The 20,726-nt window shown below is 42.0% G+C and overlaps 1 protein-coding gene across 1 annotated transcript; it reads right to left on the bottom strand.

Moving 5' to 3' along the window:
- Positions 1 to 1,738: 1,738 nt before the first annotated feature.
- LOC112261976 (mitogen-activated protein kinase kinase kinase 7) lies at positions 1,739 to 20,592 on the bottom strand. The gene is made up of 15 exons (XM_024437635.2): positions 20,359 to 20,592; positions 20,099 to 20,195; positions 18,785 to 18,895; positions 18,469 to 18,534; positions 18,212 to 18,257; positions 17,676 to 17,814; positions 12,264 to 12,388; positions 11,973 to 12,101; positions 11,641 to 11,771; positions 11,368 to 11,455; positions 11,035 to 11,168; positions 10,804 to 10,960; positions 10,567 to 10,628; positions 10,222 to 10,337; positions 1,739 to 3,477 (listed from the first exon to the last, which is right to left on the bottom strand). Exons 2-15 carry the CDS (start codon positions 20,162 to 20,164, stop codon positions 3,309 to 3,311), a joined length of 1,539 nt encoding a protein of 512 aa, XP_024293403.1. The 5' UTR covers positions 20,165 to 20,195; positions 20,359 to 20,592; the 3' UTR covers positions 1,739 to 3,308.
- Between the last annotated feature and the right edge of the window lie 134 nt (positions 20,593 to 20,726).

The raw sequence follows: 20,726 nt of genomic DNA, 5'->3' as shown, positions 1-20,726 counted from the left end.
CACCAGGGTCTTGTCCTGACTGCAGTTCGACGTCGTACCCGACTTCAGTGGGCAAATGCTCACCTTTGATGGCCACTGGCACGCTGGAGAAGTGTGCTCTTCACGGATGAATCCCGGTTTCAACTGTACCGGGCAGTTGGCAGGCAGCGTGTACGGCGTCGTTAGTGCAAGTGGTTTGTTGATGTCAACGTTGTGAACAGAGTGCCTCATGGTGGCGTTGGGGTTATGGTATGGGCAGGCATAAAGTACGGACAACAAACAGAATTGCATTTTATTGATGGGAATTTCAATGCACAGATACCGTGACGAGATCCTGAGGCCCATTGTTGTGCTATTCATCCAAAGGTATCACCTCATGTTTCAGCATGATAATGCACAGCCCATGTCGCAAGGATCTGTACACAATTCCTGGAAGCTGAAAATGTCCCAGTTCTTCTATACTCACCAGACATGTCACCCATTGAGGATGTTTGGGATGCTCTGGATCGACGTGTACGACAGCTTGTTCCAGCTCCTGACAATATCCAGCAACTTCGCACAGCCATTCCACAGGCCACAATCAACAGCCTGGTCAACTCTATGCGAAGGAGATGTGTCGCACTGCATGAGGCAAATGGTGGTCACACCAGATACTGACTGGTTTTCTGATCCACACCCCTACCTGTTTTGAAGGTATCTGTGACGAACAGATGCATATCTGTATTCCCAATCATGTGAAATCCATAGATTAGGGCCTAATGAATTTATTTCAATTGACTAGTTCCTTATATGAACTGTAACTCAGTCAAATCTTTGAAATGGTTGCGTTTATATTTGTGTTCCGTGTAGCTTTAAAGGAGTTCATAACTTTACTCAGTAGGTTTGAGAAGCACACGTGAACAGGGGCTACCAAAATGATTTGTTATGCATCAAGCGCATAACAGTGCACAAAACTGAAATAAAGGAGATTAAAAAACAGCGCTCAAAGGGTGTCACCAAGTGGTTTAAAGAAAGGGACAAGTCAATTGAAATAAAGGACATTTGTGCAGATATTATTCTACAGAATATACAGAATATACCAAAACCATTGAAATCGTAGATATTAGGAACTGTTTTATGCACTTAAGTATACAGGCATTTCCGATACACTGAGTGACACACAAAGTACAAATTAAATCAAAAAGATATGCTAGGGCAACATTATATTAGCGATGTCCTTTATACAAATAATGTAAAAATAGCCTTTTCTTGTGTGCATTACCTTTTATTTGAGTACTTTTGAAATCCTTAGATATACAGTGAGCTCCAAATGTATTGGGACAGTGACATCTTTCATTTGAGGGTAAATCCATCCATATACGGTGAACCGTTTAGAAATTACAGCACTTTTTGTACATCGTCCCCCATTTACAGTTCTATTGGGCACAAAATAACCTGAAACAACCAAAACAAAGATCAAATACATCCAACAAGTGACTCCAAAATGACAACACATTATTTACCATTCATTTCTATTGGGCACAAAACAATCTGAAACACAACCAAAACAAACAGCTAATTATTTTCAACAAGTTTGTAGAGTCACAAGCTTGATGTAATCATTGTGCGCTAGGAATATGGGACCAAATACTAAACATTTGACTACTTTAATACACATAAGTGAATTTGTTCCAATACTTTTGGTCCTCTAAAATGGGTGGGTGGGGGGTAAAAATTGATGTAATTTCTAAACGGTTCACCTGATATGAAAATAAATAAATACCCTCAAATTAAAGCTGACAGTCTGCACTTCAACCTCATAGTCATTGTCATTTCAAATCCAAAGTGCTGGAGTACAGAGCCAAAACAACAACAAATGTGTCAATGTCCCAATACGTTTTGAGCTCACTGTACATTCAAAAGTGCATTGACGACATCTGGTTTTGCAAGTCAAAATGCTATTTTTAAAAATACAGTACAGAAAGTGAGATATAGCCTAAGGCAACTTGTGAACACGCACGCGCACACAGAGGGCAAATAAAGCGAACAAAAGTGTATAACACATTTCTGGAAGTGCTAGAACAAGACCAAACATTTAGTCCACAACCAGCACATACACATTTAACACTATAGGGGTGGATACAAAAGTCAAATAATTGACTAAATTAACAAAATATAAAAACGAATACTTAGTGATGGTGGCATTCTACATTTAGAGAATGAGAGAAGAAATATCTAAAACCTCCAAGAAAGATCTCAAAGCAAATGTAAAACCTTGCTGATTCACCGAACATGGAAAAGTATAGGCTATATAAAAATCATAAAGATCCATTTAAAATAGTGTCCTTACTTCTCAATGAGCCAGTGCATATGAAAAGGGGAAAGATATAAGAATGCCATAGAAATTTTAAAAGACGCAAATATATATGAAATGACAGCCTTTTGTGCGTATCTTAGTCATCTCCATACAAAGCTAGCTGTCACAGAGAGGTCAGAGCCAGAGAAGAACAACAAGCTGAGCCACTTCTTTCAATACTAGCACTTCTACAACAGCCCTGGGGAGGGGACAGACATCTGCCGCAAGACAGGAAACACCTCAAGTCGTCTGAGGTGTTACTGCAAGTCATACACCTTAACAACACCAACAACACTCTGATACTTCCTGGAAGCCACACTAAGAGCATAAATTAAACTTAGGCACAGATCTAGGATCAGCTTGTCCTCCTCAAATCCTAACTTTAAACATTGAGGAGGGGAATACAAAACTGACCAAAGATCAATCTCTAGAGGCAACTGCATTAGGAGAAGATGTTACAGGGCCTCCAGGCTTCCCTTGTTCAACGAGTCCACTGTTCCTCTGGCAGAATAGAATAACGTCTTTGCGAGACATGCGTGCAAATGAACTGAGCTGTTAATGAGACATCTTGCACAATATTATTGTTGTACTGAATGCGGCAGAGTATCTTAACTGTACAGCGCATTGGAGAGCAAGAACCTGAGGGGAGACCAGCTGTGTGCAGTCTGCTGCTGACTGTGGATCAGTTGAGGATCTACAAAACATTCATAATAGTATGGCTTTCCTCATTGGCCAATGATCCAACAACAGTTTAAGAGCAACAGGGAAGTGTTAACAAATGGCCAGTCTTTTTAGCTGCTCATCCAAAAACAGTTGATGAGCAATATGAAGGATTCATTACAAATATGGTAGGTATATTTGGCTGCAGCTGATCCCAATACAGCTGAGGGTCAACAGAAGAGACATCACAAAATGGCCACTTGACAGACAGTGTCTTCGGCTGCTGCTGATCTGATGACAATTCTAGTGCAACAGGCACACATCAGGAGGCATTCTAACTCGTCTGTTGCTGACTCTGGATCCGCTCCAGCTTGTTCTTACAAACGTGGAAGTAGGTGGAGAGACTCTTGTTCTCGTCCAACAGTTTGTTGTGTTCTTGAATCAGACGGGACGTGTTCTGCTGCTGCCTCTCATCCTGGTGCAGTTCAGAGATCAGCTCCTTCCTACACATCACCACCACAAAGGGAGAGAGAACATGTTTAGCGTTTAGGTAGCCTATATTCACTGTAACTGTACAATAAATGACTATACAGTAAAATACTATACAGTTTTAGAAACAAATTCTAATGAATTTACTCATGTTAAGAGTAACTGGTATCACAACAGATACAACAAGTAAACCAGTAAGTCATTAGTCACACTAGAGTACAGTGCCATCTGAGGTACAGTGTCTGCAAATTGAATGAACATCTTCTGTCAAAGCATAGGGAGGCTGGTAAATGTTTATTTATTTGAAATTGTGCAGGATGAAAACTTGAGATGCACCATCTCTTTTTCAAGAGTACCCCCCCCCAAAAAAAACAGTTCCAAGAATAATATGCAATTACTGTTTAACAATAATAACAATGAAATAATAAGAAGAAGAAACTGAAACTTACATTTACACCATAAAAAGTTGTTAACTACTAATAGGCCTAAAACGATTAAAAACAACTGCTACAACTACTAAGAAAACTAAATACCTATAATTAATATACATAAATAATGTGACTTAAGTGACTGTGAATATATACAGTGCCTTCAGAAAGTATTTATACCCCTTGACATATTCCACATTTTGTTGTGTTACAGCCTGAATTCAAAATTCTTATTTATTTATTTAACCTTTATTTAACCAGGTAGGCTAGTTGAGAACAAGTTCTCATTTACAACTGCGACCTGGCCAAGAGTAGAGCAAAGCAATTTGAAACATACAACAACACAGAGTTACACATGGAACAAACATACAGTCAATAATACAGTAAAAAAGTCTATATACAGTGTGTGCAAATGTGGTAAGATAAGGGAGGTAAGGCAATAAATAGGCCATGGTGGCGAAGCAATTACAATATACCAATTAAACACTGGAGTGATTGATGTGCAGAAGATGAATGTGCAAGTAGAGATACTAGATACTATAAGATGTACTGTACAGTAGTGGCCAAAAGTTTTGAGAATGACACAAATATTAATTTTCACAAAGTAGACATACTGGGGTGCAAAGGAGCAAGACAAATAAATAAATTCAGTATGGGGATGAGGTAGTTGGACCGGGTATATTACAGATGGGCTATGTACAGGTGCATTGATCTGTGAGCTGCTCTGACAGATGATGCCTAAAGCTAGTGAGGGAGATATGAGTCTCCAGCTTCAGTGATTTTTGCAGTTCGTTCCAGTCATTGGCAGCAGAAAACTGGAAGGAAAGGCGGCCAAAGGAGGAATTGGCTTTGGGGGTGACGAGTGAGATATACTTTCTGGAGTGAGTGTTACGGGTGGGTGCTGCTGTGATGACCAGTGAGCTGAGATAAGGCAGGGCTTTACCTAGCAGAGACTTGTAAATGACCTGGACCCAGTGGGTTTGACAACGAGTATGAAGCGAGGGCCAGCCAATGAGAGCGTACAGGTTGCAAGGGTGGGTAGTATATGGGGCTTTGGTGACCAAACGGGTGGCACGGTGATAGACTGCATCCAATTTGTTGAGTAAAGTGTTGGAGGCTATTTTGTAAATGACATCACCGAAGTCGTGGATCGGTAGGATGGTCAGTTTTACGAGGGTATGTTTGGCAGCATAAGTGAAGGATGCATTGTTGCGAAATAGGAAGCCGATTCTAGATTTAATTTTGGATTGGAGATGCTTAATGTGAGTCTGGAAGGAGAGTTTACAGTCTAACCAGACACCTAGGTATTTGTAGTTGTCCACATATTCTAAGTCTGAACCGTCCAGAGTAGTGATGCTGGATGGGTGGGCAGGTGCGGGCAGCGATCGGTTGAAGAGCATGCATTTAGTTTTACTAGCATTTAAGAGCAGTTGGAGGCCACGGATAGAGAGTTGTATGGCATTGAAGCTCGTCTGGAGGTTGGACACAGTGTCCAAAGAAGGGCCAGACGTATACAGAATGGTGTCGTCTGTGTAGAGGTGGATCAGAGAATCACCAGCAGCAAGAGCGACATCATTGATGTATACAGAGAGTTGGTCCGAGAATTGAACCCTGTGGCGCCCCCATAGAGACTGCCAGAGGTCCAGACAACAAGCCCTCCGATTTGACACACTGAACTCTATCAGAGAAGTAGTTGGTGAACCAGGTGAGGCAGTCATTTGAGAAACCAAGGCTGTTGAGTCTGCTGATAAGAATGTGGTGATTGACAGAGTCGAAAGCCTTGGCCAGGTCGATGAATACGGCTGCACAGTAATGTCTCTTATCGATGGCGGTCATGATATTGTTTAGGACCTTGAGCGTGGCTGAGGTGCACCCATGACAAGCTCTGAAACCAGATTGCATAGTGGAGAAGGTACGGTGGGATTCGAAATGGTCGGTTATCTGTTTGTTAACTTGGCCTTCAAAGACCTTAGAAATGCAGGGTAGAATAGATATAGGTCTGTAGCAGTTTGGGTCAAGAGTGTCTCCCCTTTGAAGAGGGGGATGATTGTGGCAGCTTTCCAATCTTCGGCAATCTCAGACGATCCGAAAGAGAGGTTGAACAGGCTAGTAATAGGGGTTGCAACAATTTCGGCAGATAATTTTAGAAAGAGAGGGTCCAGATTGTCTAGCCCGGTTGATTTGTCGGGTTCCAGATTTTGCAGCTCTTTCAGAACATCAGCTATCTGGATTTGGGTGAAGGAGAAATGGGGAGGCTTGGGCGAGTTGCTGTGGGGCGTGCCGGGCAGTTGACCGGGGTAGGGGTAGCCAGGTGGAAAGCATGGCCAATGCTTATTGAAATTCTCAATTATAATGGATTTATCGGTGGTGACAGTGTTTCCTAGCCTCGGTGCAGTGGGCAGCTGGGAGGAGGTGATCTTATTCTCCATGGACTTTACAGTGTCCCAGAACTTATTTGAGTTTGTGCTACAGGATGCAAATTTCTGTTTAAAAAAGCTAGCTTTAGCTTTCCTATTGGTTCCTAACTTCCCTGAAAAGTTGCAAATCACAGGGGCTATTTGATGCTAATGCAGCACGCCACAGGATGTTTTTGTGCTGGTCAAGGGCAGTCAGTTCTGGAGTGAACCAAGGGCTATATCTGTTACTGGTTCTACATTTTTTTGAATGGAGCATGCTTATTTAAGATGGTGAGGAAGGCACTTTTAAAGAATAACCAGGCATTCTCTACTGACGGGATGAGGTCAATATCATTCTAGGATACCCCGTCCAGGTCGATTAGAAAGGCCTGCTAGCTGAACTGTTTTAGGGAGCGTTTGACAGTGATGAGGGATGGTCGTTTGACCGCAGACCCATTACGGATGCAGGCAATGAGGCAGTGATCGCTGAGATCTTGGATGAAAACAGCAGAGGTGTATTTTGCGGGCAGGTTGGTTAGGATGATATCTATGAGGGTGCCCGTGTTTACGGATTTGTGGTTGTACCTGGTAGGTTCATTGATAATTTGTGTGAAATTGAGGGCATCAAGCTTAGATTGTAGGATGGCCGGGGTGTTAAGCATGTCCCAGTTTAGGTCACCTAGCAGCACGAGCTCTGAAGATAGATGGGGGCAATCAAAAATGGATTCAACAGATTTTTTTTCTCACCCATCTATGCACAATACCCCATAATGACAAAGTGAAAACATGTTTTTAGAAATGTTTGCAAATGTATTGAAAATGAAATACAGAAATAACTCATATAGATAAGTATTTCCCACCCCTTTTCTATGACACTCCAAATTGAGGACAGGTGCAAACGATTTCTAGAGTTTCCAAGAGCACAATGGTCTCCATCATTGGGAAATTGAAAAAATATGGAACTACCCAGACTCCGCCTAGAGCTAGCAGAAGGAGTTCAGGCAGGGAAGTGAGCAAGAACCCAATGACCACTGGCTAAGATGGGAGAACCTGCCAGAAGAAAAGTCTCCACAGCACCAATCTGGGGTTTTTGGGAGAGTGGCCAGACGGAAGCCACTCCTGAGAAAAAGGCACATGACAGCACACCTGCAGTTTGCAAAAAGGTACTTGAAAGACTCTTGTGATTATCAGGCAAAATATTCTGTGGTCTGATGAGACAAGAATTGTACTATTTGGCCTGAATGCACAGCACTATGTCTGGAGAAAAACAGCCACAGCTCTTCACCAGTCTCTCTACCATGAAGCATGGTGGTGGAAACATCATGCTATGGGGATGCTTTTCAGTGGCAGGAAATGGAAGACGGGTAAGGATAGAGGGAACAATGAATCGAGCCAAATAAAGGCATATACAGTGCCTTGCGAAAGTATTCGGCCCCCTTGAACTTTGCGACCTTTTGCCACATTTCAGGCTTCAAACATAAAGATATAAAACTGTATATTTTGTGAAGAATCAACAACAAGTGGGACACAATCATGAAGTGGAACGACATTTATTGGATATTTCAAACTTTTTTAACAAATCAAAAACTGAAAAATTGGGCGTGCAAAATTATTCAGCCCCCTTAAGTTAATACTTTGTAGCGCCACCTTTTGCTGCGATTACAGCTGTAAGTCGCTTGGGGTATGTCTCTATCAGTTTTGCACATTGAGAGACTGAAATTTTTTCCCATTCCTCCTTGCAAAACAGCTCGAGCTCAGTGAGGTTGGATGGAGAGCATTTGTGAACAGCAGTTTTCAGTTCTTTCCACAGATTCTCGATTGGATTCAGGTCTGGACTTTGACTTGGCCATTCTAACACCTGGATATGTTTATTTTTGAACCATTCCATTGTAGATTTTGCTTTATGTTTTGGATCATTGTCTTGTTGGAAGACAGATCTCTGTCCCAGTCTCAGGTCTTTTGCAGACTCCATCAGGTTTTCTTCCAGAATGGTCCTGTATTTGGCTCCATCCATCTTCCCATCAATTTTAACCATCTTCCCTGTCCCTGCTGAAGAAAAGCAGGCCCAAACCATGATGCTGCCACCACCATGTTTGACAGTGGGGATGTAGTGTTCAGGGTGATGCGCTGTGTTGCTTTTACGCCAAACATAACGTTTTGCATTGTTGTCAAAAAGCTCAATTTTGGTTTCATCTGACCAGAGCACCTTCTTCCACATGTTTGGTGTGTCTCCCAGGTGGCTCGTGGCAAACTTTAAACGACACTTTTTATGGATATCTTTAAGAAATGGCTTTCTTCTTGCCACTCTTCCATAAAGGCCAGATTTGTGCAATATACGACTGATTGTTGTCCTATGGACAGAGTCTCCCACCTCAGCTGTAGATCTCTGCAGTTCATCCAGAGTGATCATGGGCCTCTTGGCTGCATCTCTGATCAGTCTTCTCCTTGTATGAGCTGAAAGTTTAGAGGGACGGCCAGGTCTTGGTAGATTTGCAGTGGTCTGATACTCCTTCCATTTCAATATTATCGCTTGCACTGTTTAAAGCTTGGGAAATCTTTTTGTATCCAAATCCGGCTTTAAACTTCTTCACAACAGTATCTCGGACCTGCCTGGTGTGTTCCTTGTTCTTCATGATGCTCTCTGCGCTTTTAACGGACCTCTGAGACTATCACAGTGCAGGTGCATTTATACGGAGACTTGATTACACACAGGTGGATTGTATTTATCATCATTAGTCATTTAGGTCAACATTGGATCATTCAGAGATCCTCACTGAACTTCTGGAGAGAGTTTGCTGCACTGAAAGTAAAGGGGCTGAATAATTTTGCACGCCCAATTTTTCAGTTTTTGATTTGTTAAAAATGTTTGAAATATCCAATAAATGTTGTTCCACTTCATGATTGTGTCCCACTTGTTGTTGATTCTTCACAAAAAAATACAGTTTTATATCTTTATGTTTGAAGCCTGAAATGTGGCAAAAGGTAGCAAAGTTCAAGGGGGCCGAATACTTTCGCAAGGCACTGTACTTGGATAAGAACCTGCTTCAAAGTGCAAACAACTTTATACTGGGGCGACGATTTACGTTCCAACAGGACAATGACCCTAAGCATACAGCCAAAGCAATGCTGGAATGGCTTCCGAAAAAGATCTGAAAGTCATTGAGTGGCCTAGCCAAAGCCCAGACTTGAATCCCAAAGAAAATATGTGGAATGGCTTGAAGATTGCTGTTCACTGCCACTCCCTATATAATTTAACAGATCTTGAGAACATCTGCAAGTAAGAATAGGAGAAAATCCCCAAATTCAGATGTGCAAAGCTGATACAGACATACCCAAGATGACTCAAAGCTGTAAATTGCCTCCAAACGTGCTTCTACAAAGTATTAACTCAGGGATGTGAATATTTACAGTACCAGTCTAAAGTTTTAGACAAACCTACTCATTCTAGGGTTTTTCTTTATTTTTACTATTTTCTACATTGTAGAATATTAGTGAAGACATCAAAACTATGAAATAACACATATGGAATAATTTAGTAACCAAAAAAGTATTAACAAATAAAAATATATTTGAGATTCTTCAAAGTAGCTTCACTTTTCCTTGATGACAGCTTTGCACACTCTTGACATTCTCTCAACCAGCTTCATGAGGTAGTCAAATAAAGGTAAACCCTGGAATAAGTAGGTGTGTCCAAACTTTTGACTGGTACTGTATGTAAAAAATATATTTCTGTATTTTACTTTCTTTTAAATTTGCTAAAATTAAAAAAACATGTTTTTTTACTTTGTGAATATGGGGTATAGTGTGTAGATGGGTGAGAGAAAAAAAGCAATTTAATCTATTTTGAATTCAGGCTGTTCGACAACAAAATGAATAAGTCAAGGGGTATGAATACTTTCTGAAGGCACTGTATATATGGTAATATGTGACATACTTTCTTTGGGTGAGAAGGGTGATTTCAGTCTGCACTTTAAGGTACTCCTGGGCCATTCTGCAGTGCTGCTCAAACACAGCCATGGACTCTTTGGAGTTAGAGAATGGGGCCAGGGGCTAAACACAACCCAGAAACACACATCACCGTCATGCACTTACAATTTATCACATTGTTCTTATTGTAAATTACTTAACTTCTTTAACATATTTCAAGTAGAGGACACATGAAATCCCCAAAAAGGTAGTAAGTAAGCTTTTAGATAGTCTATCAAATGTGACTGGTTGGTTATCAGTATCAGTCAGCATTGAAGATGAATGGAGAAAGAACTCCCCATTCCTGCAGTACCTGCAGCTGGTGATCCAGTGTCAGATATGCCATGGGGATGGAGCTGTCCAAACCATTCATATCTGAAGACATAGAAAACATACTGGTAAGTATGACATGTTTACTGTATGTTGTATGGTACTGCCCCCTGGTGAACACTGCAGTGACAATGTGTCAGACATACAGTAGATTCCGGTCATATAATATATTCTGTAAGCTGGCTCTATTACGACAACCAAAACTAAATAGGGCCCATACCTGTGGGACTGATAGAAACCCTCAGCTCTGGCCCCGATTGGCCAGCACATTGCCCTTTGATCTCAGTGGGGGCAGGACTCTGTGTACGCTCACGATCAGGCAGGCTCTCCACACTAGCCCTTCTGGACGAGGGCAGGCTGGGGCGTAATGTTCCCCCCTGAGAAGGAACATGAACAGCATGAACATTGGTATGGATGAGATAACTTAATACTCCAACTATATCTGCATCACCTTTGATTGTTTAAACTGAAGTGGAAATCTAGCTTCAATGCTTTTCAGGGTGTCATCTCTCCCTTGACAGTTTGTTCTGTGTTCCATGTTGCTTTCAGTTCGGTAGCTGTTGATAGTGTTGTCTGCATAGGAACCTACAGAAGAGACGATGGCGTTTTCAATCTGTCTTTACAGAAACTGCTGCAATAACAGAATCTTCTGAATTTCATGAATATGCATTTTGAAAGCAATTACTACATAGCACAATGTTAGTACAATGTAAAGTGATACTTGTCAACAACTGTTAATAAAACCCATCAACCTTCACAGAGTATTTAAATCTATGGGACTGGCCTGTGCTTGTGGCTGAGGATGAGCCACTCCTACTGTTGCCTGGACACTGGTGAGGGTACTGGAGAGGCTCATCAGATCCTGGGAAGTACTGCATACACATGGAGGAAGAGTACACAATGCTAAACAGGAATCGCAGATCTAAAATCAAACTCTCATAAACTGTGGAAGAGACACCATTTGATAATAACTAAGAAAGAAGCTGCAGGTCTTTACTAACATCTATGGGTTATTATTAGTGCTGTGAATGTGAAGTGGGGTTTTCCAGTACTGTACCTTCATGAGGTTTGCCATGGTGTTCCTGACCTCCTCCATGGAGGGCCTCTGGGAAGGGTCTTTGTCCCAGCAGTGTGTCATCAGATTCTCAATGGGCTCCGGGAGGTCCTTTATCAGGGGGGGCCGAGTCCCTGATAACCCATACAAGAGAATGGCATGTCAGTGGGGGAATATAAATAGCCTAAAGTGGCTTCCTCTACTCATCTTCATCTAACAACTAGGTAAGATTTTCTTTCAAACCTATATTCCACTTCACTACACAGACATTTTGCGGTTTCGGTTTTATTCCTCTGTGTGTATGTAACTACACTAAGCGTCTATTAACCTCTCACCTCTGTGCACGGCCCACATGATGCAGAAGGCCGATCCTCCAATCTCGTCAAAGGGCTTTCTACGAGTGATCCCCTCCCACAAGATGATGCCCCAGCTGAACACATCACACTTCTCACTGTAGTTACTGCCTGGACAACAGTCACAGAGAGATACAGGTGAGTGAAGGAATACAGGTTAGAGTGAGATCCTAGATTGTTCTATTGGTGAAACAGAGAGACTTGGTGCTTGGTCCATTTTGGTCTTCTGCTTTTGAATGAAAGGAGGAAAACCCCTTGCTAAAGGTTACTTGCCTTCAAACACTTCTGGTGCCATCCAGGCTGCACTTCCTTTGTTGTTGGTCATGTGTGTCTGGATGTCACAGGCTGTCCCAAAGTCGCAGATCTTCAACACTGTGCCACCCTGTACAAGTAGCAGACTGAAACACGTGGCTATGGTTTAGGTTCAGAGAGTAGAACCTCATTAACCTCTAGAAGTCTAAGCTGTTGGGGGGAATTTTAGTGAGACTAGCGATTTTCAGGATGTCTCATGATCTGAAAAACACAGCTGTAGCTCGGCCACTTTCCACCCCAGATGCAGAAGGCTGACATTGCAGTGGATTGAGACGCAGCCTATGCAAAAAAACTGATATCTCTAGCTTAAACTGACGGATTCTGATGGGATTTAAAAATGATTTACTTAGATGTGTTAATAGACCCTTCAGGATTAAATATACAGTACCAGTCAAAAGTTTGGACACAGCTACTTATTCAAGGGTTTTTCTTTATTTTTTAAAAACTATTTTCTACATTGTAGAAAAATAGTGAAGACATCAAAACTATGGAATAACACATACAGAATCATGTAGTAACCAAAGAAAGTGTTAAACTAATCAAAAAAATATTTTAAATTCTTCAAAGTAGCCACCCTTTGCCTTGATGACAGCTTTGCACACTCTTGGCATTCTCTCAACCAGCTTCACCTGGAATGCTTTTCCAACAGTCTTGAAGGAGTTCCCACATATGGTGAGCACTTGTTGGTTGCTTTTCCTTCACTCTGCAGTCCAACTCATCCCAAACCATCTCAATTGGGTTGAGGTCGAGTGATTGTGGAGGCCAGGTCGGCTGATGCAGCCCTCATCACTCTCCTTCTTGGTCAAATAGCCCTTACACAGCCTGGAAGTGTGTTGGGTCATTGTCCTGTTGAAAAAAACAAATGACAGCCCCACTAAGTGCAAACCAGATGGGATGGCGTATCGCTGCAAAATGCTGTGGCAGCCATGCTGGTTAAGTGTGCCTTCAATTCGAAATAAATCACTGACAGTATCACCAGCACAGCACCCCCACACCATCACAGCTTCTCTTCCATGCTTCACGGTGGGAACCACACATGCAGAGATCATCCGTTCACCTACTCTGCGTCTCACAAAGACATGGCGGCTGGAACCAAAAATCTCACATTTGGACCAAAGGACAGATTTGCACCGGTCTAATGTCCATTGCTCATGTTTCTTGGCTCAAGCAAGTCTCTTCTTCTTATTGTTGTTGTCGTGATGTTGGTACCATTAATGCGATGACGATTATTTTATCTAATCAATTAACTATGTTTAATTATTACGATGATTAAACTAATCATGTAACAATTAACTCATTAGCAATCTTGGGTCACCACGGAAAGTTTGTTATAATGAGTTACCGTTTCCCAAATTAACTCTACAGATATAAATATATCGTTATACCAGTCATCCATTAATTATCATTATTACCTCATCAGTCTCATTCAGAACGTTGTTGACTTCAAATCTGCACCAACCCTAGTCTCCAGGATGAATCAGCGATACACAAATTGGCTTAATTATTTATTTACTAACTAAATAAATAACACAGAATTACATAAACACACACAGGATAGATTATACATTGGTTACTAACATGATGCAATGAAAAGTCACTAGTGGATTAACCCGATATGATGGCTGGTTACATAATTTTAAAAATGTTTTATTATTTTTTATTTAACCTTTTTTAAACTAGGCAAGTCAGTTAAAAACAAATTCTTATTTAAAATGACACCCTACCGGGGAACAGTGGCAGAATGACAGATTTTTACCTTGTTAGCTCAGGGATTCGATCCAACAACCTTTCGGCTACTGGCCCAATGCTCTAACCACTAGGCTACCTGCCACGGGGTGGTTGGCGGAGCCGAGGAGTGAACCAGAGCCAGTCTGGGAGAAGAGGGAGAAATTGGAGGAGAGTGACCGGAGAGAGTCAGAGACCGTCAGTGGGTTGACGGAGAAATTGGAGGAGAGAGAAATGAGAGAGTTGTTGTGTTGATGTATGATGCACGACATTTGCCCTAAGGAGCGTGTTATCAGTCTGATGCCACCTGAGTCAGCTCTCTGTACTTGTCCTGAGGAGTGTGCTATCAGTCTAGTAAAATCTGTGCCAGATCCACGCACCAGGTCTCCAGTGCGCCTCCACAGCCCAGTACGTCCTGTGCCAGCTCCCCGCACTCGCCGTGCGAAGTGTGTCATCGTTCAGGTACAATTTGTGCCGGCTCCACGCACCAGGTCTCCAGTGCGCCTCCACAGCCCAGTACATCCTGTGCTAGCTCCCCACACTCACTGTGTGAAGGTTGTCATCTGTTCTGTACCAATTGTGCCGGCTCCACGCACCAGGTCTCCAGTATGTCTCCCCAGTCCAGTACGTCCTGTGCCTGCTACTCGCACTTGAAGTGGGTGTCACCAGTCTGGTATCACCTATGCCGTCTCCACGCACTAGGCCTCAAGCGCGCCTTCCCAGTACGGTACGTCCTGTGTCTCATCCTCGTGCCACCTGTGCCGGCTAGATGTGCCACCTGTGCCGGCTAGATGCCCACCCGGACCCTCCCCTATAGAGTCAGGTTTTGCCGCACCTTTGGGGGGAACCGATTTCACGCTGCGCTTTGTTCCGAGACACTATGACAGGGATACATAGTGGAGTGGTAACGCGCGTGCAAGCAGTTGCTCCCGACACCACTTGGGTAAACTGCCGCATCCACCGAGAGGCTCTTGCTGCCAAGGGAATGCCTGACAGCTTGAAAGACGTTTTGCACACTACAGTGAAAATGGTTAACTTTGTTAAAGCGAGGCCCCTGAACTCTCATGTATTTTCTGCATTATGCAATGATATGGGCAGCGACCATGTAACGCTTTTACAACATACAGAAATATGCTGGTTATCAAGGGACAGAAATGTGATATGTGCTGGTTATCAATTCTTTTTTTGCTGAGTTTAGGATTTTACTTTTTTTCTCACCTTTATTTAACCAGGTAGGCTAGTTGAGAACAAGTTCTCATTTGCAACTGAGACCTGGCCAAGATAAAGCAAAGCAGTTCGACACATACAACAACACAGATTACAGGGACTCTCCACAACTATATTCAATGTGCGGGACAAAATTGAGTCTATGATTAAGAAGTTGGAGCTATTTTCTGTCTGCATTAACAAGGACAACACAGGTCTTTCCATCACTGTATGATTTTTTTGCTTGCAAATTAACTCAAGCTTACGGACAATGTCAAATGTGATATAGCGAAGCACCTGAGTGAACTTACTCAGGTACTGTCCCGAAACGGATGACACAAACAACTGGTTTCTTTATCCCTTTCAGGGAGACAGGACGGACAGCTGATCATCCTCACAGTAGCAGACCACGTGTAACAACACCTGCACAGGGTAGGTACATCCGAACATCACACCTGCGGGACAGATACAGGATTGCAACAACAACTGCCCGAATTACACCAGGAATGCACAATCCCTCCATCAGTGCTCAGACTGTCCGCAATAGGCTGAGAGAGGCTGGACTGAGGGCTTGTAGGCCTGTCGTAAGGCAGGTCCTCACCAGACATCACCGGCAACAACGTCACCTACTCTGGCGCGGGATTGATTTGTAGGTGGAGGGTCCGTCAGGTTCTGGGGTGGTGTGTCACAGCATCATCGGACTGAGCTTGTTGTCATTGCAGGCAATCTCAACGCTGTGTGTTACAGGGAAGACATCCCCCTCCCTCATGTGATACCCTTCCTGCAGGCTCATCCTGACATGACCCTCCAGCATGACAATGCCACCAGCCATACTGTTTGTTCTGTGCATGATTTCCTGCAAGACAGGAATGTCAGTGTTCTGCCATGGTCAGTGGAGAGCCCGGATGTCAATCCCATTGAGCACGTCTGTGACCTGTTTGATCGGAGGGTGAGGGCTAGAGCCACCCCCCCCCCCCCAGAAATGTCCGGGAACCTGCAGGTGCCTTGGTGGAAGAGTGGGGTAACATCTCACAGCAAGAACTGGCAAATCTGGTGCAGTCCATGAGGAGGATGTGCACTGCAGTACTGGTGGTCACACCAGACACTGACTGTTACTTTTGATTTTGACCCCCCCTTTGTTCAGGGACACATTATTCCATTTCTGTTGGTCACATGTCTGTGGAACTTGTTCAGTTTACGTCATAGTTGTTGAATCTTGTTATGTTCATACAAATATTTACACATGTTAAGTTTGCTGAAAATAAACGCAGTTGACAGTGAGAGGACATTTCTTTTTTTGCTGAGTTCATTTACGACCGTCATAAAACTGCATAACTCCATCCCTCTCCCCCTCTGTGGGAGAGAGAGGGTGCTGTAGAGCTGATCCACTGTAACCTGATCCTTCGGATCTGCACAGGAAAGTCATGAGTGTCCTTTAGTTGTGGTTTCTTTGCAGCAGTTCGACCATGAAGGCCTGATTCACGCAGTCTCCTCTGAATAGTTGATGCTGATATGTGTCTGTTACTGGAACTCTGTGAAGCATTTATTTGAGGTGCAATCTGAGGTGCAGTTAACTCTAATGAACTTATCCTCTGCAGCAGAGGTATCTCTGGGTCTTCCTTTCCTGTGGGTCTTCCTTTTCCAGACCCTTTCCTGGGTCTTCATGAGAGCCAGTTTCATCATAGCGTTTGATGGTTTTTGGAACTGCACTTGAAGAAATTTTAAAAGTTCTTAATTTTCCGAATTCACTGACCTTCATGTCTTAAAGTAATGATGGACTTTTCTTATTTGAGCTGTTCTTGACATAATGGACTAGGTCTTTTACCAAATAGGGCTATATTTTGTATACCAAACCTACCTTGTCACAACACAACTGATTGTCTCAAACACATTAAGGAAATAAATTCCACAAATGAACTTTTAACAAGGCACACCTGTTAATTGAAATGCATTCCAGGTGACTACCTCATGAAGCTGATTGAGAGAATGCCAATGCGCAAAGCTGTCATCAAGGCAAAGGGTGGTTAATTTGAAGAATCTCATATATATTTTGATTTGTTAAACACTTTTTTAGTTACTACAAGATTCCATGTGTCATTTCATAATTGTGATGTCTTCACTATTATTCTACAATGTAGAAATTAGTAAAAATATAGAAAAACCCTCGAATGAGTAGGTGTGTCCAAACTTTTGACTGGTACCATATATACATTTTTTTTAAGTACTGTAAACAGATTGCAAAATTCTGGTAACTTTGCCACAATTCCCTGGGTTTCCAGAAATCTTGGTTGGAGGACTCCAGAATTTTCTGCTTATTCCCTCGTAATTCCAGGGATCTTCCCACCAGGATTTCTGGAAAACTGAGGAAATTTGGGAAAGTTCCTGGAATTTTGCAACCCTGAAACAGGCAGTTAAGCAACAGCACAAACAAAAGGGCCATACTTTGGTGGTTTGAGGTCTCTGTGAATGAGGGCCTTGGGTTTCATGGCGTGGAGATAGGATACACCCTGAGCACACTGCAGACACCAGCTCATAGCGTGGGATGCACTGTACTGGGGCAGGGGCTCAGCTCCATGCAGCACTTGGAATGGACAGACAACACAGTCAAGAGAAAGAGAGAGAGAAAGAGAGAGAGAGAGAGAGAGAGAGAGAGAGAGAGAGAGAGAGAGAGAGAGAGAAAGACGGGTGGGGCGCACAGAACAGACAGAGATACAATATTAACCATGGTAACTGGCACAGACCCTCACAGATCATGATTGAACAATGACATACAGTAAGAATCCCTTACACAAGACACCACACTGAACTAGACAGAAATATAGTGGGATATTGATACACTGTTAAATGCACTTCGACTAAGATGAGGGATTCAAGCTATGGTTGGCAAATAGAAGTACTAACAATATACTTATTGAAATAGCTAAGAAATGACATGAAAGAAAATACTATGTTGAAATGAAGCTGAATTATTTTCTTACCATTGTATAAGGAGCCACCCTCAGCATATTCCATAACAAGACACACCTGTGTGAGAATGTTACAATCATTGTGATAAAAAGGGAAAAACACTTAGTGTATGAGATTGCAAACGTGGTGTTGATATAGAGGAAAATCTGTAGACCTATTAAATGAATAATAAATCACTAATAAATGAATAATTACGCATGGGCCTAAAATATATAATTGAACACCAGGCAAATCATACTAAGAAGACAACTCTCCTGAATGTACTCACTGGATTATCACATGAGCCATAGAGCTTGACAATATTTGGGTGATTTACTCTGGAAAGCTGGCGGAGCTGGATGAAGAAGGAGACATGGATAAGTGAAATGGATCTCACCATCTTAACATTCATGTATTGCTTCATTTACATTGTAATTGGATATCATTTGACTGCTGCTACCTAATATCAAAAGAGTCCATAAATGTTAGCGGGAATTTTTATATTGGGATAACAAAACTTATTTCAACAATAGACTAGACCCCAAAAAACAGGGTTAAATGAAACACGATGCTTTACAGCAGGTAAGGAGAGGAGGTTCCTGTACCTCTACTACAAAAGCTTTCCTCTCAGATTCACTCTCTATGGTCTTGATGGCTACATCTTTGCCTTTCCATTTAGCCTTGAAGACAACTCCAAATGTCCCTCTGCCAACAACCTGGAGAAACACAAAGAAATAAATGTCACACATATAAAACACAGCAGCTCTAGTCTAGTAACATGCTTTCAAGGAAAATGTTATGTTTTCACAATAATGTATATAAACCTTGGATTGCTGATGCTATGTATTGGCCAATGAGAGGCGTTGATGCAGTCAGAAGAAGCAGTCATCCATAGGAATTAATGGAATTCTACAGTATTTCAATTAAATGTTTCAAGGTCAAAAATATACAGTAGCAGTCAAAAGTTTGGACACACCTACTCATTCAAGGGCTTTTCTTATTTTATACTATTTCCCACATTGTAGAATAATAGTGAAGATGTAGAACATGTAGAACATAGTAAAAAGAATGAAAAACCCTGGTATGAGTAGGTGTCTAAACTTTCAGCTAGTACTGTATTTTATATACGTTAAAGAAAATATTTCTATATTTTGTTTCATGTTTAACTTACATAGTACAATTTGAAACTATGCATTAAGGTGTCTGTAATAGAATAAATATGGAAAAAACAAATGTAGACATTAATAAATGCATTTCTATAACTTCCAAAATATTTTTTTTACAATGGTGGGGTAGTGCCAAGATGGAGACGAGGTGGTATATATAAATAGTGAGTATATAAATAATTGTGTTTTAATTTCTGTCCCTTCTGTGAGTCCTGGACAAAGGGTCCTCTTCTAGGTTATAATCTGACATGTTGCTGAGTAGTGGTCGGTAATTTTCTGTATAATCTACTAAAGCAATAAAGCCAGAGGAAACATGGTATATGGCTAATATACCACGGCTAATGGCTGTTCTTAAGCACAACACAACACGGAGTGCCTGGACACAGCCCTTAGCCGTGGTGTATTAGCCATATATCACAAACCCACGAGGTGCCTTACTGCTATTATAAACTGGTTATCAACGTAATTAGAGCAGTAAAAATAAATGCTTTGTCATACCCGTGGTATACGGTCTGATATACCATGGTTGTCAGCCAATCAGCATTCAGGGCTTGAACCACCCCGTTTATAAAAATCATTAGATACTGCTGGTGTTTTGAAAGAGGTAGCCTATCTTGGCTCCATAGTTGAAACTGACACAGAAGTGGCATGGATGATCACAACACTAAACTTCTATTCAACAAGGTTACTGTAATTTCCCCTCACAAAAGGCGAATTGTTTGGTACTATAGGCAGCTATCATACGACACTTACCTCTTCAACTTCTATGTCCTCATATTCTATCTCTTCGAAGGGATAGCCAGGAGGAGTCTCAAGCATCTTGAAGGCTGTAAGGATTCCGCAGAGCAAGCTAGAATACAACAGGCTGTATTAGCATACTGTCTGCCGTTAAACTGACCAGTCAGTTATTTAGACACAGGATTTATTTTCATGTTGCAGCGCTAGATATTTCATGCCACAAACTGGGTTGCACAACCCCTCCATAATAATTTCCATTCGCTGTTGAAACATACATCAGGAAGTAAGAAGCTGTCCACTCCAGCAAGCCGCTGTTTCGAACACTCAGGACGAAGAGTTACATTGTATCAAAAGCGATAAACTAGGACAAGCTGTTTATCATCATTATGTATGACGTTTTGTTACATCCAACGTGGAAAAATCAAATGGCATGAACAGCAAATTAGAACGAGTTTGATAATGTCAGAGTCATAACAAATGCCGTTTGTTCTATGGTTTGCGCAGTGAAATGTTCGCAGGCTTGTGGTGCATTCAAGAACAGTACACGGTTCATATTATGCAAAAGCCGGTGCTGTCCTCTCAAGATGCATCCCAGGTTTAAACCCCGTGTGAAAAAGCAGCACCAATAGATTTAACATATTAT

This window comes from Oncorhynchus tshawytscha, linkage group LG11 (genome assembly GCF_018296145.1).
Source record: "Oncorhynchus tshawytscha isolate Ot180627B linkage group LG11, Otsh_v2.0, whole genome shotgun sequence".
Taxonomy (NCBI): domain Eukaryota; kingdom Metazoa; phylum Chordata; class Actinopteri; order Salmoniformes; family Salmonidae; genus Oncorhynchus; species Oncorhynchus tshawytscha.
This window is presented reverse-complemented; position numbering and strand designations above follow the sequence as displayed.